The sequence below is a fragment of the Pelodiscus sinensis genome, chromosome 14 (assembly GCF_052426305.1).
Source record: "Pelodiscus sinensis isolate ZL-2025 chromosome 14, ASM5242630v1, whole genome shotgun sequence".
In the NCBI taxonomy this organism is placed as follows: Eukaryota; Metazoa; Chordata; order Testudines; family Trionychidae; genus Pelodiscus; species Pelodiscus sinensis.
Genome location: NC_143065.1, coordinates 3,013,848 through 3,034,601, shown reverse-complemented (window position 1 = coordinate 3,034,601; position 20,754 = coordinate 3,013,848). Strand labels below are relative to the sequence as shown.

Below are 20,754 nucleotides of genomic sequence, written 5' to 3'. Positions count from 1 at the left end.
TTTTCCCTGTTCCAGGTGATAGAAGCCCCAATCCCATTACCTACCTTCTCTAGGAAATACTTTCTCCTAATCTGCTTCCAGTTCTGGTTTATCAGTGAACTAGACCCTTTATTGGATGACTCAGTGCACTGGTTGTCTGCCAAGTTGCAACAAATGGGATTTTACAATCTAACCTACCTGCTGGGTGCTTTGGGCCACCAACAGAACCCTGAAAAGTCCCACTTTGCCCAGTCTATTCTGGCAATGACAGAAAAATTCCTTCTGAGCCCCAAAAGTACCTAGCATGCACCCCCAACAAGGACCAAAAAACCCAGCTGTCGTCTAGTTCCAAGGAAGAGGAGATTTGCTTTCAGTGCAGAATGAGCGTTTGAGCAGGGCGAAATGCTTCCAAGCCCTTGCTTGGGTACCTGGGGGCCAATAGGCGGATACTGCACCTTCTGTTCAACCAATCAGCTGTTCAACTCCAACGCTTCATTTGTAATGAAAGAGGAGCCAGAGCTCAAATGGTTAGGTGCTGGGGTTCAATGAGGTTTTTTTACTTTCATAATTGATGTAGTAAGCCAGGTGCCAGGGTTATGAGCTGCCAGACCTAGAGATGTTGGGGCTCAGCCCTGAAAAGCCCTGGTACAAATTAAACAGTGCCCATCTCCTCCAGCCCATAAAGAGGTGGGCATTGCAGCAACCCTTAAAGAAGGACAAGAGATTTTCTTTCCCCTGCTGCCTCAGGCAAATGACCCCCCAACCCCTGTGAAGTGCAGGGGTGTGGAGGGGTGGCAGCATCCCTCCTCCTCCTCCTAATTTAAGGAGGCAATTGTAGGGCCACTTTTGACAGTCTAAAGTAGAAGGGATGAGGCTGGGTCAGCCAGTCCCCGGCAATGCCCAGAGCCACCCAGCCACCCCACCCCCACTCCCAACCTCCCAAGGCAACTGCCCCCTTTGCTCCCCTCTTTGGCAGGTCTGACTGCCACTTTCGCAACACCTGAGGATTTGGGCCACTATTTAAAAAGTGATGTTGTTAAATCACTTGTTTGACACTAGAATGGTCATTTCATTTTTGCTGTAAGCAGTGACCTGCTGATACAAACAAGGTAGAGGGGAGGCAGCTTATGTGAATTGTTTTAGGGACACACTGAGTGGTGACAAAGTTACTGTCAGGATGCCAGGACTCCCTGTAACTTTGTCACCAGTCAGTGTGCTCCTAAAGCAATTCACATAACCTGCCCTGTACTTCAGTTCCTTCATTTACAATCCATTCATACTTCATCTGCTATTCATTTATGAATAGTGCTGGCTAAAAATGGTAGGGAAAAAAATGTCATGAGAATTGTTTTCCTTTTTCCCCACCATTAAAAACCTTGCTGAAGAATGTCATTCAGACTTTAGAATTAGAAAAGCTTTGACCATCTTTTGACAATAAAAAAAACTTTTGGATGTTATGAATGTTAATTCTCTACTATCTAGAAGCATGATAAGGTGGGTGAGGTGAAATATCATGTATTTATTGGACCAACTTCTGTTGGTGAGTGAGACAAGCTTGCGAATTTACACAGAACTCTTCTTCAAGGCTATTGATATCTGCCACTGAAGATACACTGAGCTCTTCTTTAGGTCTAAGCTTGAAAGCTTCTCTCTCTCACCAGTAGAGATTAGTCCAAGAAAAGACATTCCCTCTCCCACCATGTCTCCATAGTGGTACCAAAATGGCTGCAGCAGCACTGCATATTGTATCTACAAAGTAATTTGAGTTGTGAGGATGAAAGGCAGTAGAAATGCTGCGAGGTACATCTATACAACTGTATTTATGTCAGTAGGATTTGTGTGTGCATGCCAGAAGGCAGAGTTGCCCTCGCATAATAGAGTATGTTTCTTATTTACTGAACTGTACCTTGTCATGGCCTGATTACTAAGGACCAAATTTACAAAGATTTGGGCATCTGAAGGTGCAGATAGATAACACCTAATGGGATTTACATAGCTCCTTAGCAGGTTAGATGTCCAACTCTAACTGAAAGTCAATGGGAGTTAGGAACTTAACTCACTTAGACACTTTACAAATCCACTAGGCATCAACATGCATCTTTTTGGTGCCGAAGTATCTGGCCCCAAATCACTAACTAACTAAATCTTCACAAAACTCCTGTGAAATAAATAGGTAACCAATTTATCACTATTCCTGCTGCAGAGAATAGTGAGACTGAGAGGTTGGGTAAGTTGCTTGAGGTCACTCAGTGTCTCCAGGATTGCAGTCTTATGCAATACATGGTCCTGTGTTTCAAATTGTATGTAGTAGTTTGTGAAAACAACGGCTAAGGTAGCAGGAGGCATATGCTGAGGTGACGAATTTTGGACAAGCATGAAAACCAAGCAGACTAGAGAAATTGCAGGTCCAAGGGCTATCCAAAGGAGTAATGGGTGGAAACTGAAGAAGGGAAAATTATATTGGAAATCAAAGGAAATTTTCCATCAGAAGGCTCTGCGTCATTATAGAACTGGCTTCCAAAATCAATGATAGAAGTGTTTTTGCTTAAGTCATTTAAAATGTGTTGTAACAGAAAGTCTTGCATTGGCAGGGGGATGGTCTATGCATGTATCTTCAAATCACCCAGTAGGAATTCTGATTGTAGTAAACATCCCTGATTACATAGTTAATTCACATTGCACAAAGTAGGAATAAAGTTTGAACTCTGTACTTCATTTAGGAATCCGTAGTGATTTTTGTATCTCAGGAAATTTGTTTTCTGGAATTCATAATCCATTTTTTGTCTAAGAATTTAGACTCTCCAAAGATGTATCTCATCGCATCTCAAACAAATGGTTTTTTGGCACATATCTTCACAAATGTATACATATCAGATAACAAAGGGGGGCACTGACTAATATTGCTACAGTGAATAACTAATTAAACATGTATTGTCAAAAGAACATTAGGTATTTTTAATATACCAGGCAGTTCCCTCACAGGTAATGGCTTTAATGTTAAAAGCTGTTTCTCTTATTATGAGACTGTTTTTTATCATTTGTTTTTTGATTGCTTACACGCGAAGACAGGCCTTAGAAAGTTTAGACTTAACTTTCAGCATTTGTTGCTAAATATGCTAACAAACAAGATGTTCCAGCAAATTGTGGTATGTCTTAGGGTATGTCTACACTTGCACCCTCATTCGAGAGAGGGATGCAAATGCAGCTCAGCGAAATTGCAAATGAAGCGTGGATTTGAATTTCCCACGCTTCATTTGCATAATCACGGACCGCCGCTATTTCGAAATACCCTATTTCGAAATAACAAACGCTGTGTGGATGCAGTTATTTTGAAAGAAACCCCTTCTTTCGAAATAACCAGTAAACCTAAGGGTTGCACAGTCAAATACAATTGCTGGTACCTCCTTTTGGCAGCTTTTCAGGGCAGATGCCCATTGTGAAAGGGATATGGATATTGGATAAAATGGACTGGGAAAGGATGTAAAATGAAGCATCCCTTAAGGGAGCTGTAGAAGGTTTGGGACTCCTTTTAATGTTGCAACAGGGAGCCAATGCCTCCTCCTTTCTAGCTCTTTGATGAGATGGCTGGGACCAAGGTGAGTATTATATGGAAAGGATTAAGGAAACAAGAATAACCTGCCCTGTGCCATTTATTGTCCATGTATTTTAAATGAATTAAACTACAGCTAAGTAAACCACATCCATTGCCAACTGTGTTTCTTCTGACATGGACAGACAGTGGACTTGCCCTTAGGGAGTTTTTCCCTAAAGCCAAACGGTTAGCATTGACTTATGCTAAGGCATCACAACTTAAGCCTTCTAAATTGTTATTTTACTTTAGGTAACTGTGGCACACATCTTATCTATATATCTGTGTCTAGTCTTGTATTTTAATGCTACCAAGCTCTTGGTTTCCATGATGTTTTATGGCTATTAGGTCTGCTGAATGCCTCTGTTTTAAATTAGCCTTTTATCAAATAACTCCTTGTGCATGAATTGGGAGAGCTAAATTAGTACTTGATACTGATCTGCTCTTATCCATTCATCATTTTCTAAAACTTTGTCAGATCCCTTCTTGCTCATTTCCTCTCTCAGTTGTCTCCATCTTTTCAATATTTTCTCATACCAAAGTTTTTCCATGCCTCTAATCTACCTCCCTCCGCCCATGTTTGGACTTGTTCTATTTCTGTCTTTTTGGAGATTAGGTTACTGGAACTAAACATAGTGTTCCTGGTGAGGGTGTGTTACCTACCTACAATACTGGCATTATGATACTGTCAGTATTACTTTCTAACCCATTCTCTGTAGATCTGTATATTGTGTTTGCCTTATCAACTTTTCCACAGTATGTGAAGTAGATGTTTTCACTGCTCTGTCACATCAACATCTGTCCCTTTCTCAACACTTGCAACATGTTTGACTACTTAAAATATTCCTTTGTGTGCATTAGTTTGCACTTGACTATAATGCATTTCAGTAAGAATTTATAGCAAAAGAGGACTAAGGGTCCCATAGGGTTTGTTTTTTGTTTTTTTTTGGTTTGGGTTTGGGTTTTTTATCAAATACGGTTCTCCCTTAATACAGGCATGTGATATTTGGGAACAGCCTGTTATTCCTACGATCAGGGCATGCAAAGACAACTTGTCTTTATATGGGAATAATGATGATGAGTTTATTTCTGAGTAGATGTTTGTGATTAAAGTGGAATGTGGCATGTGTGATGTTTGGAGTGATGTGAGGTAAGGACTAGGGGATGAATTGCATTTGATTTGTAGCAAGTTAACCAAACTTAGGGGTTTGAAATAGACTGTGACAGGCTATAACTATTGCCTATTAGAATGTAGTTCTTCAAATTAATCTGTGGGAACACAGTTCTCCAAAACCCAGTTCTGCAGAGCCACATTCCATCTGCACAGCTTCAAGGCAGGAACCACATATTTGACAGTGCCAGCAAAATGGTAATAAATAACAACAATAATAAATACTAAGTCTTCAAATGAAGGAAATGGAGGTATGCTGGGATTGATTTCATTGTGGATGAAATATCATCATAGGAAAGACATTCTTTCTGGACTCATGTCAGTTGTACCACTGCCTTCATATACTCTATTGTTAAGATGTAGAAAGTATGGTCATAAAGTCATAAGTCTTGTTCTAATGTTCTTACTTTCCTCGCTCTGTCTTGGGGTCTTCCACAGAAAAACGACTCTCCAGAGGTATTTCTCATGCCAGCTCAGCTATAGTCTCTCTTGCTCGATCACATGTAGCAAATGAATGCAACAATGAACAGTTTCCTTTGGAGATGCCTATATACACATTCCAGCTACCAGATCTCAGCGTATATAGTGAAGATTTCAGAAGCTTCATAGAACGGGACTTAATCGAGCAGGCAACAATGGTCGCTTTGGAACAAGCAGGTGAGTGAATGCCCTGGATTGCAGCAGCTGCGTGATCTGACACTTGGTTTAACGTTCTTTGATCACACTTTTTGTTACTGCAGCTGGCACATCCTGCACCAGAAATAAATGTGAGCAAGCAAAAACAAGTACTGTGTTGTTTGGAATATAACACACAGTTGCCTCCCTATCTTTAAGACTCTGCAGTGATTCGCAGCATATTGGTTTAATAAAACAGGGGTAACTGAGGTAGAAAAGAGGCGAGGAGGAAGGAGGGGAAAGAGGATGATGAGCCAGGGGAGTGAGGCTGATCAAGTGGAGGGCAAGGGGAGAAAATATTGTAACTCATTGAATGCTGTCAGTCAACAGATATAGATAGAGAGAATCATGAGCTTTTGTGCACAAAACCCACTTCTTCAGATGAGTGGAGGAAAAAAAGGGCCAGAGTTGGGACCATTTATAGCACTCTGCTTGTGACTCAGCTTCCCCATCTATAAAATGAAGCATGAAATAGTGAACAGATATATGTTAGTGTGGGTGTGAATTTAAAGCTAGCAAAACATGGTTAAGAACATTCCATTATAAATGGTATATTAATGAATGACAGACTCTCAGGAAGTTAAATAGCTACATCCTGTTAAGAGACAGTCAGTTTCATTACTGGCTCTGCTGGTGACATTTGGAGGTTACCATAATTTGAAAGATAGTAGACATAACTGCAAACTCCAACCCCCTCTCCCCTTCCCTCACCCTGCCCAAAGGCCATGCTCTTTGTAGGAGATCCTGGCATCTCTTACATCAAAAACCCCTCCTCCCCCATCACCTTGTGTCATTTTTAGGTTCTAATGAGCTTCTAAATAAATAGCTTCACTAGCCACAGTAGGAGAGGTACTTACTCAGCATACTCCTTCTACACTGGCATAAATAGAACATCAGTATCACAACTATGTCTGTTATCTTCCCTTCCCTTAATCTTCCATCAAAACCTTGTAATTTTGAAATACATTTTGTCAGTTAAGTAGAATTTGCCCAAGAATTTATCAGAAACACTGTATCAGAATTATATCCGTAACAGCGCAATATGTTTTTCTTTTTCCTCACCTATACTGAAAATTCTGTCGTGCATGAGTTGCTTGCATCTTGGTTTTACATGGGGGTGTACATGGCGTCATGTCATTTTAAAATTGTGTATTAAGCCATCTGTTAAAATATGGAGCCAACTGAGTCTACTAACCCGTGTGCTAGAAGAAAAGTACTTCTGAAAATCAAGCAAAATTACATGTCATAAAGTCTTGGCCTTAAAGTCTCAAATCTTCATTGAGCAGCACTATCTGTTGCTGATACAGCACATGTTGCATAATATGTAAATGTTTTTCCTAATGCAACATACTTAATACTGGATCTATTTGCAATGACTTATTTAAAAACACTATATTTTCATTTAATATAAAGTTACCAACAGATTTACCCAGTGTTGCTCTGTTCCTTAACTATAGTAATGGTTAGTATTTTCTTTTTGAAAATTAAGAGGAAAATGTGCATGCTGTATTTAAATGTATCAGGAAGGGGTTGGGTGAGGAGCTCAGAGCAGGGAATGGGGGCTGGGAGGGTAAGGGAAGAGTTTTGGGTGTAGGGGGGCTCAGAGCAAGGGGTGGCAGGTGCTGGAGTGAGAGCAGGGGGTGGGTTCAGGAAACAAGGTTCAGTGTTGATGGGGCAGGGGCTCAGGGAAGGGAACAGAGATGGGGGTTCAGAACAGAGAGTGGGGGTGTAGGAGTGAGCCAGTGGTGAGGGGCTCAGAGCACAGGGTGAGGGGAGCTCAGGAAAGAGGGTGGGGTACATGAGTCAGGGCAGGGGTTTGGGTGTGGGGGGGCTGGAGTCAGGTCAGGGAGTGGGGCACAGGGTAGGGGGGAGGGTCAGGAGTGAGGATGAGGATTACAAGGGCTCGGGGCTCAGGGAAGGGGTTGGAGGGCATTGGAATGAGGGCAGGACTTGGACTCAGGGCAGGGAGTTGAGTGTGGGGAGGCTGAGGGCAGAGATTCGGGGTGCCATAGTTGGCGCAGGGAATGGGAGCTCAGGGTAAGGGGTGAGGGTGCAGAGGTGAGGCGGGGTGGGAGTGGTGAGGGGGCTCAGGGCAGTGGGAGGAGGATCCTGGAGCGAGATAGGGGGTGGAGGACTCAAGTACACCCCCATGTAAACCCACAGGGTTCAGTGGGGGGAAAGGCTCAGGGCAGAGGAAAGGAAATGGGGGCTCAAGGCAGGAGCTGAGAGGTGCAAGACTCAGGGCAAGGGACTCAGAGCAGGGGGCTGGGAGACCTAGCGGGGAGCTTATCAGTGCTACCTGTGGTGGCAAGGGTGGTGCTGCTCTGGAGGCAGCTCCCCCGAGGGTCCCAGCCAGTGGTCCTCCGGGGGGGGGGGGAGCTCCAGGGAACTGGGGGCCGGACTCGGGCCTGGGCCTGGCCTCTGATACACCCTGAACCTCCAGTTGGTCCGGGAGAGGGGACTCTGGGAGCCGGCCCAGCCTCCGGCTTCGCCCTTACCCGGCATTGTTTGGGACAGAAGGAGGGTGGCAGGGTTCAGCAGTGCCCCCTCCCAAGCGTGAAGCTGATTCAGGGCAAGGCCACAGTTCCCAGGCCTGGCCTCTGCTTGGGGAGAGGGGAGCATTTCTTGTGGGGGTGGGCTTTGCTGCCTGGCCTAGGGGTGGTCCCGGGGAGTCATGGCATGGCTGGTGGATGGGTGGGCTTCCCTCTCTTCCCCCCTCCCCCCGCCCACATCTGGCATTGTTTGGGACAGAAGGTCTTTTACCCAGTCCAGTAGCTGGTCATGTGGAAAGCCCCGTCCCCACTTGGCCACTCTCCTGCTGGGGCATCTGCCCTCTGTGGTCACCCTGCAGTATGGCTGTCCCCCACCCTTGCTGCCCGAGTGCTCACTCTACATATAGCTCTTCTTTCAATCAGCTCCCTCCTGTTCCATGTTATAGAAAACAATCTCGTTTTCCTGGCACAACCAAACCCTGACCTTGGTTCAAATGTGGTGGTCTTAGTTGTTATCGTTTAGGAGGAGTTCTTGAACAAACAGATTCCCAGATGGATACACTCACAGACAGACAGATGCACAAACTCTCTAAATATATAGAGAGATTAGCTAGAAATGGAATGAGCTGGAAACCCAAATCCAATGTATATACCCCATGACTATAGGGTATATAAAATCCTGACCCAAACATGGGTCTAAATTTCACATTATAGATGAACAAGTAATGTGAAAAACCCTGAATATGAATACCGTTGAAGTTTGGATGAGGACTGTTGACATCCAGACCTGAATTTTATATCTCAGGCCCCTGAGCAGTTATAATAAAAACTTAATAAGAATAGACATGGACAAACAATGGAGTAGAATAAAAACTGAATCAAATTGTTGACCAAGAATTAAACTGAATCCAGACTAAAACTGCTTTTGAAGGTCAAAAGTATTTAACCTGTATTTTTTCACGTCTCTAGATCCCTCACGGATTGGGCAAACCACAAAAGTAAAGTTCCAGTCCAATTTTTGTTCAAGTAAATATTTGTGAATAATTCTTCCAAGTTATTTTTCCAGTTCTAGTCAACCATGAAATCAGATCACCCTAATTAGGAGCTTCCATATGGTGCAAAATAGCAGCCATACTAAAGAAAGAGTTACATTTCACTCGTTGCATTCAGTATATTGGCTCAGTTTGTTGTCCTTGATCTATGTATTGGCTGCAAGAGAACAAGTGATCTTAGAATAGGCTCATTCTTTTCCACAGCTCTATTTTATACCTCTTTTTTTAGTTAAAACAGAAATTAATTATGACTAGACTGATGATTAAAATTGTATGTTTTAACTTAAAACAAGGGGCATACAATACAGGAATAAACTCTGATTTCTAGCTAGGCTTTAAGGGGGTTGTGAATTTTTCTGTAGCTGTGGGAAATGTTTAACAAATAATTTGCTCTACTATGGAAGTTGTCAGAATTATCTCTTTTTTTCCATTAAATTGTTACCTTTAGCATCATAATTCAATATATATGGTTTCCTGACAGCTTAAGCTGCATTGTGCTCAAAATACATAATTGTCCTCCTAGGTTTTTAAGTTCCAGAATAGTAATTATTTCCCACGTTGCTATGGTGAGAAGTAAACAATGGACCCTCAAGAAAAAACAAACCATTCAGAGTAAGCTTTAAAAATTCAGGCCAGTCATTTTGTGACAATACATCCGGGCCTAAGGCAAGGCTAGGCACTTAGTGGGTCACAATCCTGTACTATGAACCTGCTGGTGCACTGCGACACCTGCACAACTCTCAGTGAATGCATACAATTAATTTTCCAATCATAATCATACAATTAAGATTCCAATACTCGTGGGAAATCCATACTGTAGTCTTTCTCCATAATTAATTCATGAAAATATGTGTTGAAATTTGTTTTCATTTTACATGAGAAACAAGTTTATATATTTTTCATGCACTGACTATAACCTTGTCTAATCCTTGAAATGCAGCATTTCATTGCTGCTGTGAAAAAAAAATTAAATCCCTAATCTTAATGTATTACTAGTTTGGACGTATAAATCAGCCATGAAAGTCAATTGATAAAATATGCTTAAAGTAAAGTAAATAACATACTGTATTTTAATAAGCACATTCATCTGATGAATGAAGCATGAAATAAGTACATCTATATCAGTTCTATAATGATTTTAAGCTTCAGTTCAAATTTAATATAATGCATGTTTAATAAATACACACAACTTTACAGAACTAGAAGTTGCATCCATAGCATCGAAATACAATACAGTGAAAACTACTGCAAGTGAATGCCAGATCCTCAGCTCTACCACATGGTCTTTGTCCAACTACGGTGAGAGAGAGGGGCCATAAAACAATTTCTATTTGCTACTCGAGAAACAATCATCTGATATACAAAGTATATTTATTGTAGGATGTATGTTGGTGCATTTTCTGTTTGTTGTTAGTTAGTACGGAAGACAAGGTGAAGAGGAGGAGTAGGGTTAGCATCCAGTCAGTAGCAGCACTCAGTCCTTCATGTGAATGATTAGCATGAAATGATTATATAGCCTGCTTCCCTCGCTCAATACAGGTGGATTTCTAATTACCAACCTAAAGGGGAAGGGCAGGGAAATCAATGTAAACTGACTCCTTCCACCATCAGCTCCATAATCCATCCATTTTCACAGGCCTCCTATATAACAGCAGAAAACACTATTGTCAAGCTAGCACAGTGATCTTTAGGCACTTTATTTTTAATGACTGTTTTTCTGAAAACCAAATCAGGCATAATGTAAGCAGAAGTGATCTATACGTCTGATCACAGAGTATGAAACCCTACATGGGGAAATTTGCTGGTAGCCTGCTTTTCAGTCTTGCAAACAAATGTTTAACAGGATCCAGTGGCTGGAAACTGAAGCGAGACAAATTTAGGTGCAACATTTTAAGAGGAAAGTAAATAACCATTGAAACAACTGAAGCAGGGTTAAGGTGGATTTTCCATTACTGAAAATGTGTAAATCAAGATTAGATATTTGTTGTAAAAAATGTGCTGATTCAACCCCAGCTTTTGGACTTGAAGCAGGAATTAATTAGGGGAGGCCTGGAGTGTGTGTTATACAGGAGGTTAGACTGGATGATCCCTTCTGACCTTAAAATCTGTGAATCAGCGAATTTGATCCTGAGTCCACTCCTTTCATCCATCTAGAGCTGACGTTCTCTTTTAGGTCTGTACAAAGTACCGTGTATGTTTTGCCTCGTAACATTCTTGCCTCAAATTGTAAAGTTTTTTCTTTTCCCAGGTTGTTCTAAATAGAACATTTACTTGATTAGCTTAGGAAAAGTTCCTCTATCAGAGCTCTTGTAATACCGAGTAAGGAATCTGCTCTATTTCCCTTTTCCATATAGGAAAAACAAAGAGTTTGTACATAGTGCCACTTAGGTCATTTGTCACACCAAAGCAACATAAGTTACACCCACCTAAGCACTACATTGGTAGCTGAGCTTCTCCCACTGACATAGCTACCGTCTCTTGGGTAGAGCTCTCTCATCAGCAGAGAATGTCTTCACCAGACACACTACAGTGGTACAGTAGTGTCACTCCTAGTGTTGAACTAGCCCAAAGAGTCAGCCTTTTGCTTTTGACATCTGCTGACTCCTTGGCTTGCGACAGGGAATTGCCCTGTGATTGTTGGCATTCTGAGGGTATCACGTGGGCTTCCGTCCCCCAGCCTCTTGAATTCCACAGAAGGGTCATTGCTGACCACTTGAATTCTTTGGGTTTTGATACTAAGGATTGCTACAGAATGTGTAAGGCTAATGTATTTAAGAAATCTATATAAAACCTCTCTAAAACCATGGGACGCCCACATGCATATGGATGTGGTCACCTCATCTCAAAAAGGATACATTGGCATTGGAAAAGGTTCAGAAAAGGGCAACAGAAATGATTAGGGGTTTGGAATGGGTCCCATATGAAGAGAGATTAAAAAGACTTGGACTTTTCAGCTTACAAAAGAGGAGATTAAGGGGGGTTATGATAAAGGTCTATAAAATCATGACTGGTGTGGAAAAAGGGAATAAGGAAAAATTATTTACTTATCCCCACAATATAAGAACTAGGGGTCACCAAATGAAATTGTCAGCAGGTTTAAAACAAACTGACTTCTCTCAGTGCACAGTCAACCTGTGGAACTCCTTGCCAGGGGATTTGATGAAGACTAGAACTTTAACAGGGTTCAAAAAAGAGCTAGATTGATTCATGGAGGTTAGGTCCATCAATGACGATTAGGCAGAAAGGGTAGGAATGGTGCCCCTAGCCTCTGTTTCTCTGGAGGTAGGTGACAGGTCATGTGAGGGTTACCTGTTGTGATCCCTCCCTCTGGGGCATCCGGTATTGGCCACTGTCGGCAGACAGGATACTGGGCTAGATGGACCATTAGTCTAACCCAATATGGCCGTTCTTATGTTCTTAAATATTCTTGTATGCGTCCATCAGATTCACTCAAAGCTACAAGAGCATCCTTTAGAATAGTGGGCAAAATGTTCTTGCAGATCAAAGGCACATTCCTCTTGGTAGAAATAATAATACTAAAAAATGTAGGCTCCATGTGCTTCCTGTAAGTCTGACCTTTCATTGGCTTTTATTCCAGAAATACAAAAAATCCATTTTCATTCCTTTTCTTTCTCTGCTGCATTGGTGGCTTCTTTCTTTCTTTCTTTCTTTCTTTCTTTCTTTCTTTCTTTCTTTCTTTCTTTCTTTCTTTCTTTCTTTCTTTCTTTCTTTCTTTCTTTCTTTCTTTCTTTCTTTCTTTCTTTCTTTCTTTCTTTCTTTCTTTCTTTCTTTCTTTCTTTCTTTTTCACAGATATTTAATTGTTTCAGTAATGTATCTAGCAACATAATCTCTCTTGTATTTCACTACCAGAGGGCCTAGTTTGATGGCCCTTTGGGGGGAACAGGATCGGGCCACCAGAGAAGGTGTATGGAATGATATTGCTTACATTGGGGTGAGAAACCTTTTTCGGATTGGGAGAGAAGCGTCCTTCTGACTGAGGGTGTGTCTAGACTACTGAGTTTTGTCGACAAAAGTGGACTTTTGTCGACAAAACTATACCAGCGTCTACACTACCGCTGAGTTCTGTCGACATAACGTCGACAGAACTCAGCAGTTTTGTCGATGCTGGTATACCTCATTTTACGAGGCATAACACCTTCTGTCGACAGAGTTCTGTCGACAGAAGTTGTTATTGCCTATAGGGTTGCGTCTAGACTACAGGGTTCTGTCGACAAAGCAGCTTGCTTTGTCGACAGAACTCAATGTGTCTGGACGCTCTTTGTCGACAGACGTTTTGTCGACAGATACCGTCAACAAAACTTCTGTCGACAAAACCCAGTAGTCTAGACGTACCCTGAGAAAGACACTCCCCACATTCCCCTCATGCACCAGAGCCTAGGGGAGCCCAGCCTAGTAGATTCTGTGTGATCCAGCCCTGCGGTGTTGCCGCAGGGGGAGGGCTGGAGTGCTAGTGCAGACTCCCCAATGCTGAGGAGAACACTGAACCTTGGGGGCCAGATCCAGGCAAGCCAGGAGCTGCATCTGGCCCAAGGGCCTTAGGTTCCCCACCTTTGGTTTACAAGGAGACAGAGAGAGTACTTCAAAATTCTGATTTAAAAGGTGTCAGACAAGAATGCAGAGCTCAAAGCAGAGAATGGGAAAAGTAAGAAGGGAAGTGTTATAGTGTTAATATATTACGGATGGGATTTTCAAAAGTGCCTAAGTGAGTTAGACACACAAGTCACCCGAGGGGACATTTGAAAAGTGCTTTTGAAAGTACCACTGGTCCTGGAAGTCTATATTTCTGGGTATGATGGAGAATGTGATATTTTGGGGGTCAGTCCAGACCAGTGAGGGATTGTGTCACCATCTGCCTTGCAACTCTGGGTACCACAAATGCTATGTGACCTGAATGCTTGCATGCCATGGGGCGGGGGTGGGAGGCAGATCTGTGAGCCCTAACAGCATGGCATTCAGATTACACAAGTGGAAGACTTCTCACATAAACAGATGCACATGCGTGTATGTTCATCCTCTGATGTTTCTCTGTATGTCCCGTCCCCATTGGAGTAGGGGAGACATGCTACAAAATCCACAATAATTCTTGTTAGGCTGGGACTGGGATGCTGAAATGAGGCAGGGAGCTACTATGATGATGGGCTCTAGAGAAAACTCTCAGTTTGATAGGCAGGGTAGTTAAGATTAATGTGTTTACATCAGGTTTTAATTGAACAAAAGCAAAATGTTTTTATTACTATGCTTCACTATAACAGAATATAACAATTTAAGATACCTATGGACCAGTGCCAAGATAATCAGCGTGCCTGATCTTAAACTAAACTCTGTAATAGTTCTTAATGGGTGAGGCCTGTGTTTTCTATAAAGAGCCTAGCACAGTTATTTGGGTCTGGATTACAGTTGTTCATATCCCAGGAGGAAAGCCCAAGGAAATCTGAAACTTTGTGCTTCCAAGCAGTTGATAAAAGGCCAAAAATATAATTGTCTTTTGGAAATGTTACAATGTTTTACTTTTCTGGGAACAGATTTATGCAGAAGAGTGTGCAGGGCAAAAAGCAAAACCCATTCATAATTCTGGAAGATCTGCATTCATTTCCTGAGTACCAGGCTAAAAATGCATGCTTGCATAATTGAATTCTAGCATCAATGACAAATGCTCTGCCATACGGTGATGGACAGTGCTGTAACTTCTTAATTTGTGAGACTGTATTACAGAAAAACTGAAAAACGCTACATGACGACTCACATGTCTAAGTGATATGCAGCCAGTTTGATCAAGGCAGATCCCTCTGCCTCATTTTATTTTTTTTAACATTTTTTGTTTCATTTGCATTTTCGATGCTGGATTGTGTAATTGTCTGTAGCACTTATACACCAGGCCAAAAGAGAAACACTTAATTTGATGGTGCAGTTTTGTGCGTTCCCTCATGCATGGCGCAATGCTGCACTTCGAGGACATAAGTAAATGATGAATAGCCTCTCAGGCACTGCTAGGATGTGGATTTCATATCCCCTAAAATAAAGGTAAGAACTCTTACATGAAAGTCCTTTCTTTGAAGGACATACTGTGGGTGTATGGATGTACAGCATGATCACAATGCTGTGTCGGAAAAAAAAATACAGCAGGTCACTTAATGATTAATGTTAGGCTGTAGAAAGCTATTTTTTCTTGTGTTTACAGTATTTGTAAGGTAAATATTTATAAACAGGAAGAACCAAATCTAAACATTTTTAGATGTACATGGAATGCAAAATTAAATTTCAAAACTTACAGCTTTATAAACTACAGACGTATGTAGTGATGCTGTTGCTAGGTTGGTCCCCTGATATTAGAGAGGCAGTGTGGGTGAGGTAATATCTTTATTAGTCCAACTGTAGGCTCTCTAACATGCTGGGACTAACAGGGCTCCAACAAGATGGCATACTCTACAGCTTTTAAAGCGGCGTGTTTTGTTATTACCTCACCCGCCTTGTCTGCCTAAGCTTTAGAAGGGACTGATAGCAGGATGGCTTTGCTGAACCTTGGCTCCAACCTTCCAGCTATTCGGGAGCGCTCATAGCACATTGAATGATCCATCCTTCTAATTCTTAAAGGACTGAGTTGTTTCCTAGTGATTAAAGAGTTTGTAATGTACAGATTTTAGAATATTATAGGATTATGAAAGAAAGATATTGATTGTTTGATCAAGTCCTGACTCTGCAGGTCTCTGTTAAAAAATATTTCCAAAAATTACTCAATTCCAGCTGCTTAAAACAATCTTCAGACCATGAACTATAATTGCCTTTTTTTTCATGCAATGAAGTTGTTCCATCATTCTGTGTGTATTTTAAAATGATCATGATCACCTGTCATATTTTCAAATAACGTATTTTTATTCATGACAGACTTTAAATTGGCATTGGCTTCTACTGTCATGAAAATGAAAAGCATATACTTATACAACAGGCAATATTACTGATTATATTTAGGAGCAGATCTTCCTTCAAAATTCATACACATTTGCATCCATCAGGAAATCAAATTTCCCACATCAGCCTATCCTAATTTTTCTGATTTCAGCATGTAGAGATCTTAATGATAAGAAATGGAATTTTTCAGGTCAGTTGTGGTATAATAATAGCACTCATAGTAGGAGGAGAGAGACTCATTTTACAAAAGTAGGAGCAGAGGAGGAGAGGGTGATAATCCTTGAATGAATCATCACTAACAATTTACTGGGTAAAAAGTGAACCGCTTCTGTATTTTCTCATGTAAGATTGAAGATGCCTCTGGACTGTTTTTTTCTGTTTGGCCTCCCCCACTCACCGTAGTATGAGAAACTCATGTTGAGATTGACTGATCGAGGTTAGGCATGGAGAGGTTGCCAAAAACATTCCTCCAGCTGTTGGTGTTTATATATAATATTATATAATGGGTAAAAAGTGGTGGGTACCAGATGCGACTTGCATGCCAGGTCATACAGAAGACTTTCTAGAGGATTAGCAATAGTGGATGAGAGTCTTTTTGAGGCTGAGAAGAATATCTAGTACTAGACTTGTTTTGGGACTTATGCAGGGATAGCTGGATCACTAGAAAAATAACTTGTCCAAAGAAGTGAAAGGCCTACTGTTGCAGTGGTCTAAAAGGCAGATATGTAGAAGTTTGAGATGCTCTTTGTGATATCTGCAGCAGTGTGTTTACTTGCTTAGTCCCTGGTCAACATTAGGGATATGAAAGGATAATCTGTAACCATCACCCTTAATGAGTGATTTTAACCAGAACCGGTAAGCTGGTGAGGGCTGAAACAGCTTCCCTCCCATCGCGGGCATGGACTGCTCCAGTCCCATGGGGCCCACTGTGGACAGGGGCTGCTTCAGCTGGGTTGGAGCAGCCTCTGCTTGTGAGGGGGACTCTTGCCCAGTTGCGGTGGGTGGGAGGCCCCTCCAGCCCAGGAAGGCAGGAGCAAGCCCCCCATCCCTCCTCTGTTGAATCGCCCATCCGTGTTCAACCAGTTAACAGGTTGAACATCAAGTTTAACCTGTTAACCAATTAAACAGGGTTTTATAATACATCCCTAGTCAGCATTAGCTAGAATTGTATGAGAATGCTCAGGAGCAGTGGTTTTCAACCTTCTATTCATTTGTGGACCCCTGTAAATTTTCAAAAGGAAGTGTGGACCCCTTTGAACACCTTATGCATAGTCTGTAGACCCTCAGGGGTCCACAAACTACAGGTTGACAATCACTGTTTCATGGTAACAGTAACCTTTTGCAGACCCCTTAGACGTAGTCTGCAGTCCTCCAGGAGTCAGCTAACGGACCTCCACAGGTTGAAAATCACTGCTCTAAACTGAATTGCCCACATTTACCCCTCTACATTATTCTCCCTGTGTAGTGCCCTTTTCTTGAAATGGTTTATATTTGTGTTCTTACCGTGTATGTTTAGTGGCTTATCATATCTGGGAGCTCATATTTGCCCTGGAGGGATTCATAGTGGGATCTAGCTTTACTGTGAAACTGTGTCCAGCTAGGTTTTCCAAAGTTGTTGAGGGCACTTCATGAGTAACTCTTCCTTTCCCCCTGCTGAGAGACGTAATTAATAAGTGACTATGCACCAAGTCCATGCAAGCTGCTAGACATTAATTCTTCTTAAATAAGGCTGTACAACATTTCATTGATTGGAATGTGAAATGAGTAATAAAAATATATAACATTAAGAATAAAGAGAGACAGGAACGTGTCCCTAAGGCACAGTACATACATAATCCATAGAGGTTCTTTAATATCAGGCGTTCAACTGTTGTATTAATTAGAACTGCTCTTAAGTGTAGCGATGACTGTTCAGTAGAGTGGATGAGGGTTATTTCATAATGCACCACAATAAAGCTGAAAGCAACAGCACGCCAGTCTTTTAACACTGTCAGTTTTGTTGCCTATTATGATCTTTTGTCTGCATTTTGACTGCATTTTGTATGAGGACATTAAAGATTAGGATTAAACATCAAATACATTCTTTCATTATGCAGTCTACTGTATATCAAACCATGTGATACTTCTGTGGTCCAGTCCTTTGGCTTGCCAGTCAAACATATTATTTCAGAAAGGTCAAAATGCTCCAAATCAATGCACTCCCCGCCTTGTTCTGCATTTTGCTTTGTGCCACTTAGGCAATGCAAAGGAAGCTAACACCGTCCACAAGTCTCTGCTGCTGCTTTCCCCGGCAGTCACTAAGCACTAAGTCATTAAGGGTTAAGGCAGTCAGCTCTTATCTCTCGCCTCCCCTCACCCCCAGCCCAGCAAAAAATCAGGATCAGAGCAGCCAGAATAGTCTTGGTTTATAACTCAGGATTGCTTTTCAGTTCATAGTCAAATACACTTTTTCTTCTAAACACAGTCATCTTTGAGGATTACAAGTTGCCCCTTGGCACAACTTGGACACCTCTGTAATCCATATTAAAAGATTTCAAGAATGTCCTTGTGTGTGTCTCTGAAGCCTTCAATATCTGTGCTCACCTGCTCAGGTCCCGGGGCCTTGAGCTTAATCTGTCCACGGGCACAGCTACCTGGGACAGTTTGTGTTCAAGAGAAAGTTTTAAATATGTCACAAAATGTTCAAAGGTCCCATAAAGTTTTCATGTCGGGCTTACTCTCGAAGAGTTAGTTTCCCCAAGAGCAGTGGAGGTATTAGTATCATTTTTACGGTTGCACTTAATAGTTTTTCTTAACCAGATATTAGTGGGGGGGTTTTAAGTGGTGCTTTGTACCTTCAAAATTAAATAATAAAAAAATCTGAGGCAAAAGAGGTAGATTTCCAAGGATGACCATAGTGTCTGGCTTCAAGAATTGGTGCTGACAACTAAAGGTGCATCCTCTGGTTTGAAGTGGTTTATTTATATTCAGGGTTTACAGCTTGGTTCTGTAACTCTCAGCATCCCCGCTACAAAATTTGTTCCAGCAGCCCTAGCTACAGGTGAGTGAAATGTGCCACTACCACAACGTTTTACTGCCCCTCAGAAAAGGTGTCCCTTTGTGAAGATGGGAGAAATGGGGAGCTGACCACACAGCCAAAACATCTATTATGAAACTAATAAATAGGAAAGGTGAAAATGACGGCACTGTCTGAATGGAAGACAAACTGGAGATATAGATATGAGAGCGAGAAAAATATCTTGCTTGTCCTTAATCTTGTCTTGAAAAACAGAAATAAACCAGTTTCAAAGATTTCTATTTCCATATGGGACTTCACTTAAGCTGCTTTTTTAACTCCCTCCACCAGAATTCATGTAATTGGTAGATGAATGTATTGGTTAGGTTGAAAAATAGAAATACAGGGCTTTCTGTTACCATGAGGCCATATTAAGCAGGCCTCTTTCTTACAGGTGGAACCTCTCTAAACCAGAGGACTGTGGGGGGCCAGTAGCAGGGGGGGTCAGAAATGACCTCCCTTGGTCTGGCAAACTCCCTCATCTGGGATCAGGCAGGTCCTGAGGGTGCCGGACCAGACAGGTCCTACCTGGACCAATATAATCCAACGCAGATGTGTCCATCTTTTACTCTATATTTTAGAGATGTGCATCTGCCTGTCTGTCTGCCCATGAGTCCATTATTTATTCAAGAGCTCCTCCTAAATGTTAAGAACTCGGACCACCAAATTTGGTGTACAGCTTTGTCTTAACCAAACTCTGACCTTTAAGTTATGGTATGCCAGGATAATGGGATATGCCTCGAATTCAATTAGATCTCATGAAATGGAAAGGGAAGGCTCTGGCAGGAGGGAGTTATACTGCAGAATACTCACATGGGGCAGCAAGGGGCCAGAGATGTGGATCGGGACAGCTACATCCCCATTGTGCCTGCGAGGGTAGAGGTAGAGAAAGGGACTGCTGTAGTCTTCTATATATTTCAGAGTGTGTCTGTCTCCCACCTGGGGGAAATGCACAACTTCCCCAGCTGCAGCAGCCATGGACGGGCACCTTTCATCTGGCCCCAAGCTGCTGCATGAGAGAGGGCTGAGATTGTCCTCTCTCCCCAGGGCAAGTTGCATACTGAACCCCTCACCTTCAGCCCCACCCCAGAACAATGATTTAAATGAAGAAAAACCAAACTTATTTGAGTTAAGGACCCGAGCAACACCAGATAAATCTTCTAGTATTTTATAAATCACCAACTTAGTCATATCAGGTAAAAAACCATAGTAGCCACAGGTCGACTGAAAAGAAAGTGATCACCACGATCTTCTAGAAGGCTGGATTCAATTATACTGAGGGATGGAATGGTTATCAATCAATCTACATAGATGTCCTCTGATGGTAATCAAATGCTCCTAGATCTACTGTAAACATTTATGAACATCAGGTTTTAGGGGGGTTAGTTAGCTCTTTCCTGGTCTGTGTTGCGGTGCAACAGAGCCTCCACATAGGTCATGTGTGTTTTAGGTTGTAAGTCTACTTTAACACCTGGTCTACACTAGAAGGTCGGCTTAAGGTATGCAACTCCAGCTATGTAGAATATGTAGATGGAGTTGGCTTACCTTAAGTCGAGCTTGGTGCCATTCCTACTGCTTCTCACAACTACTGTACAAGGATTACAGACACCATCTGGAGCTGCCCTCAGCGTTCAATTTATGGGTCTATACTAGACCCACTAAATCGAATACCAGAACATCAGTCTCCAGTGCTATGACTGAAGACATGCCCTAAATGACAACTCTGCTTTAACTTATCACTGCTTGTACCAAAATATTCTGTACAAGGCAGGTGACAGGTTGTTCTTTCACAGCCCATAGAAACTTGAGTTGC

At 42.0% G+C, this 20,754-nt stretch overlaps 1 protein-coding gene across 5 annotated transcripts in view; it reads left to right on the top strand.

Moving 5' to 3' along the window:
* The window catches only part of OTUD7A (OTU deubiquitinase 7A), a 227,748-nt gene that overhangs the window by 153,979 nt on the left and 53,015 nt on the right, over positions 1-20,754 (top strand). For all 5 annotated transcript variants that reach the window (XM_089781887.1, XM_075897706.2, XM_075897700.2 and 2 more), the window contains one exon: positions 5,178-5,396. In XM_089781887.1, coding sequence (XP_089638013.1) covers positions 5,178-5,396 — 219 coding nt within the window. The remainder of the gene's footprint in view (positions 1-5,177; positions 5,397-20,754) is intronic.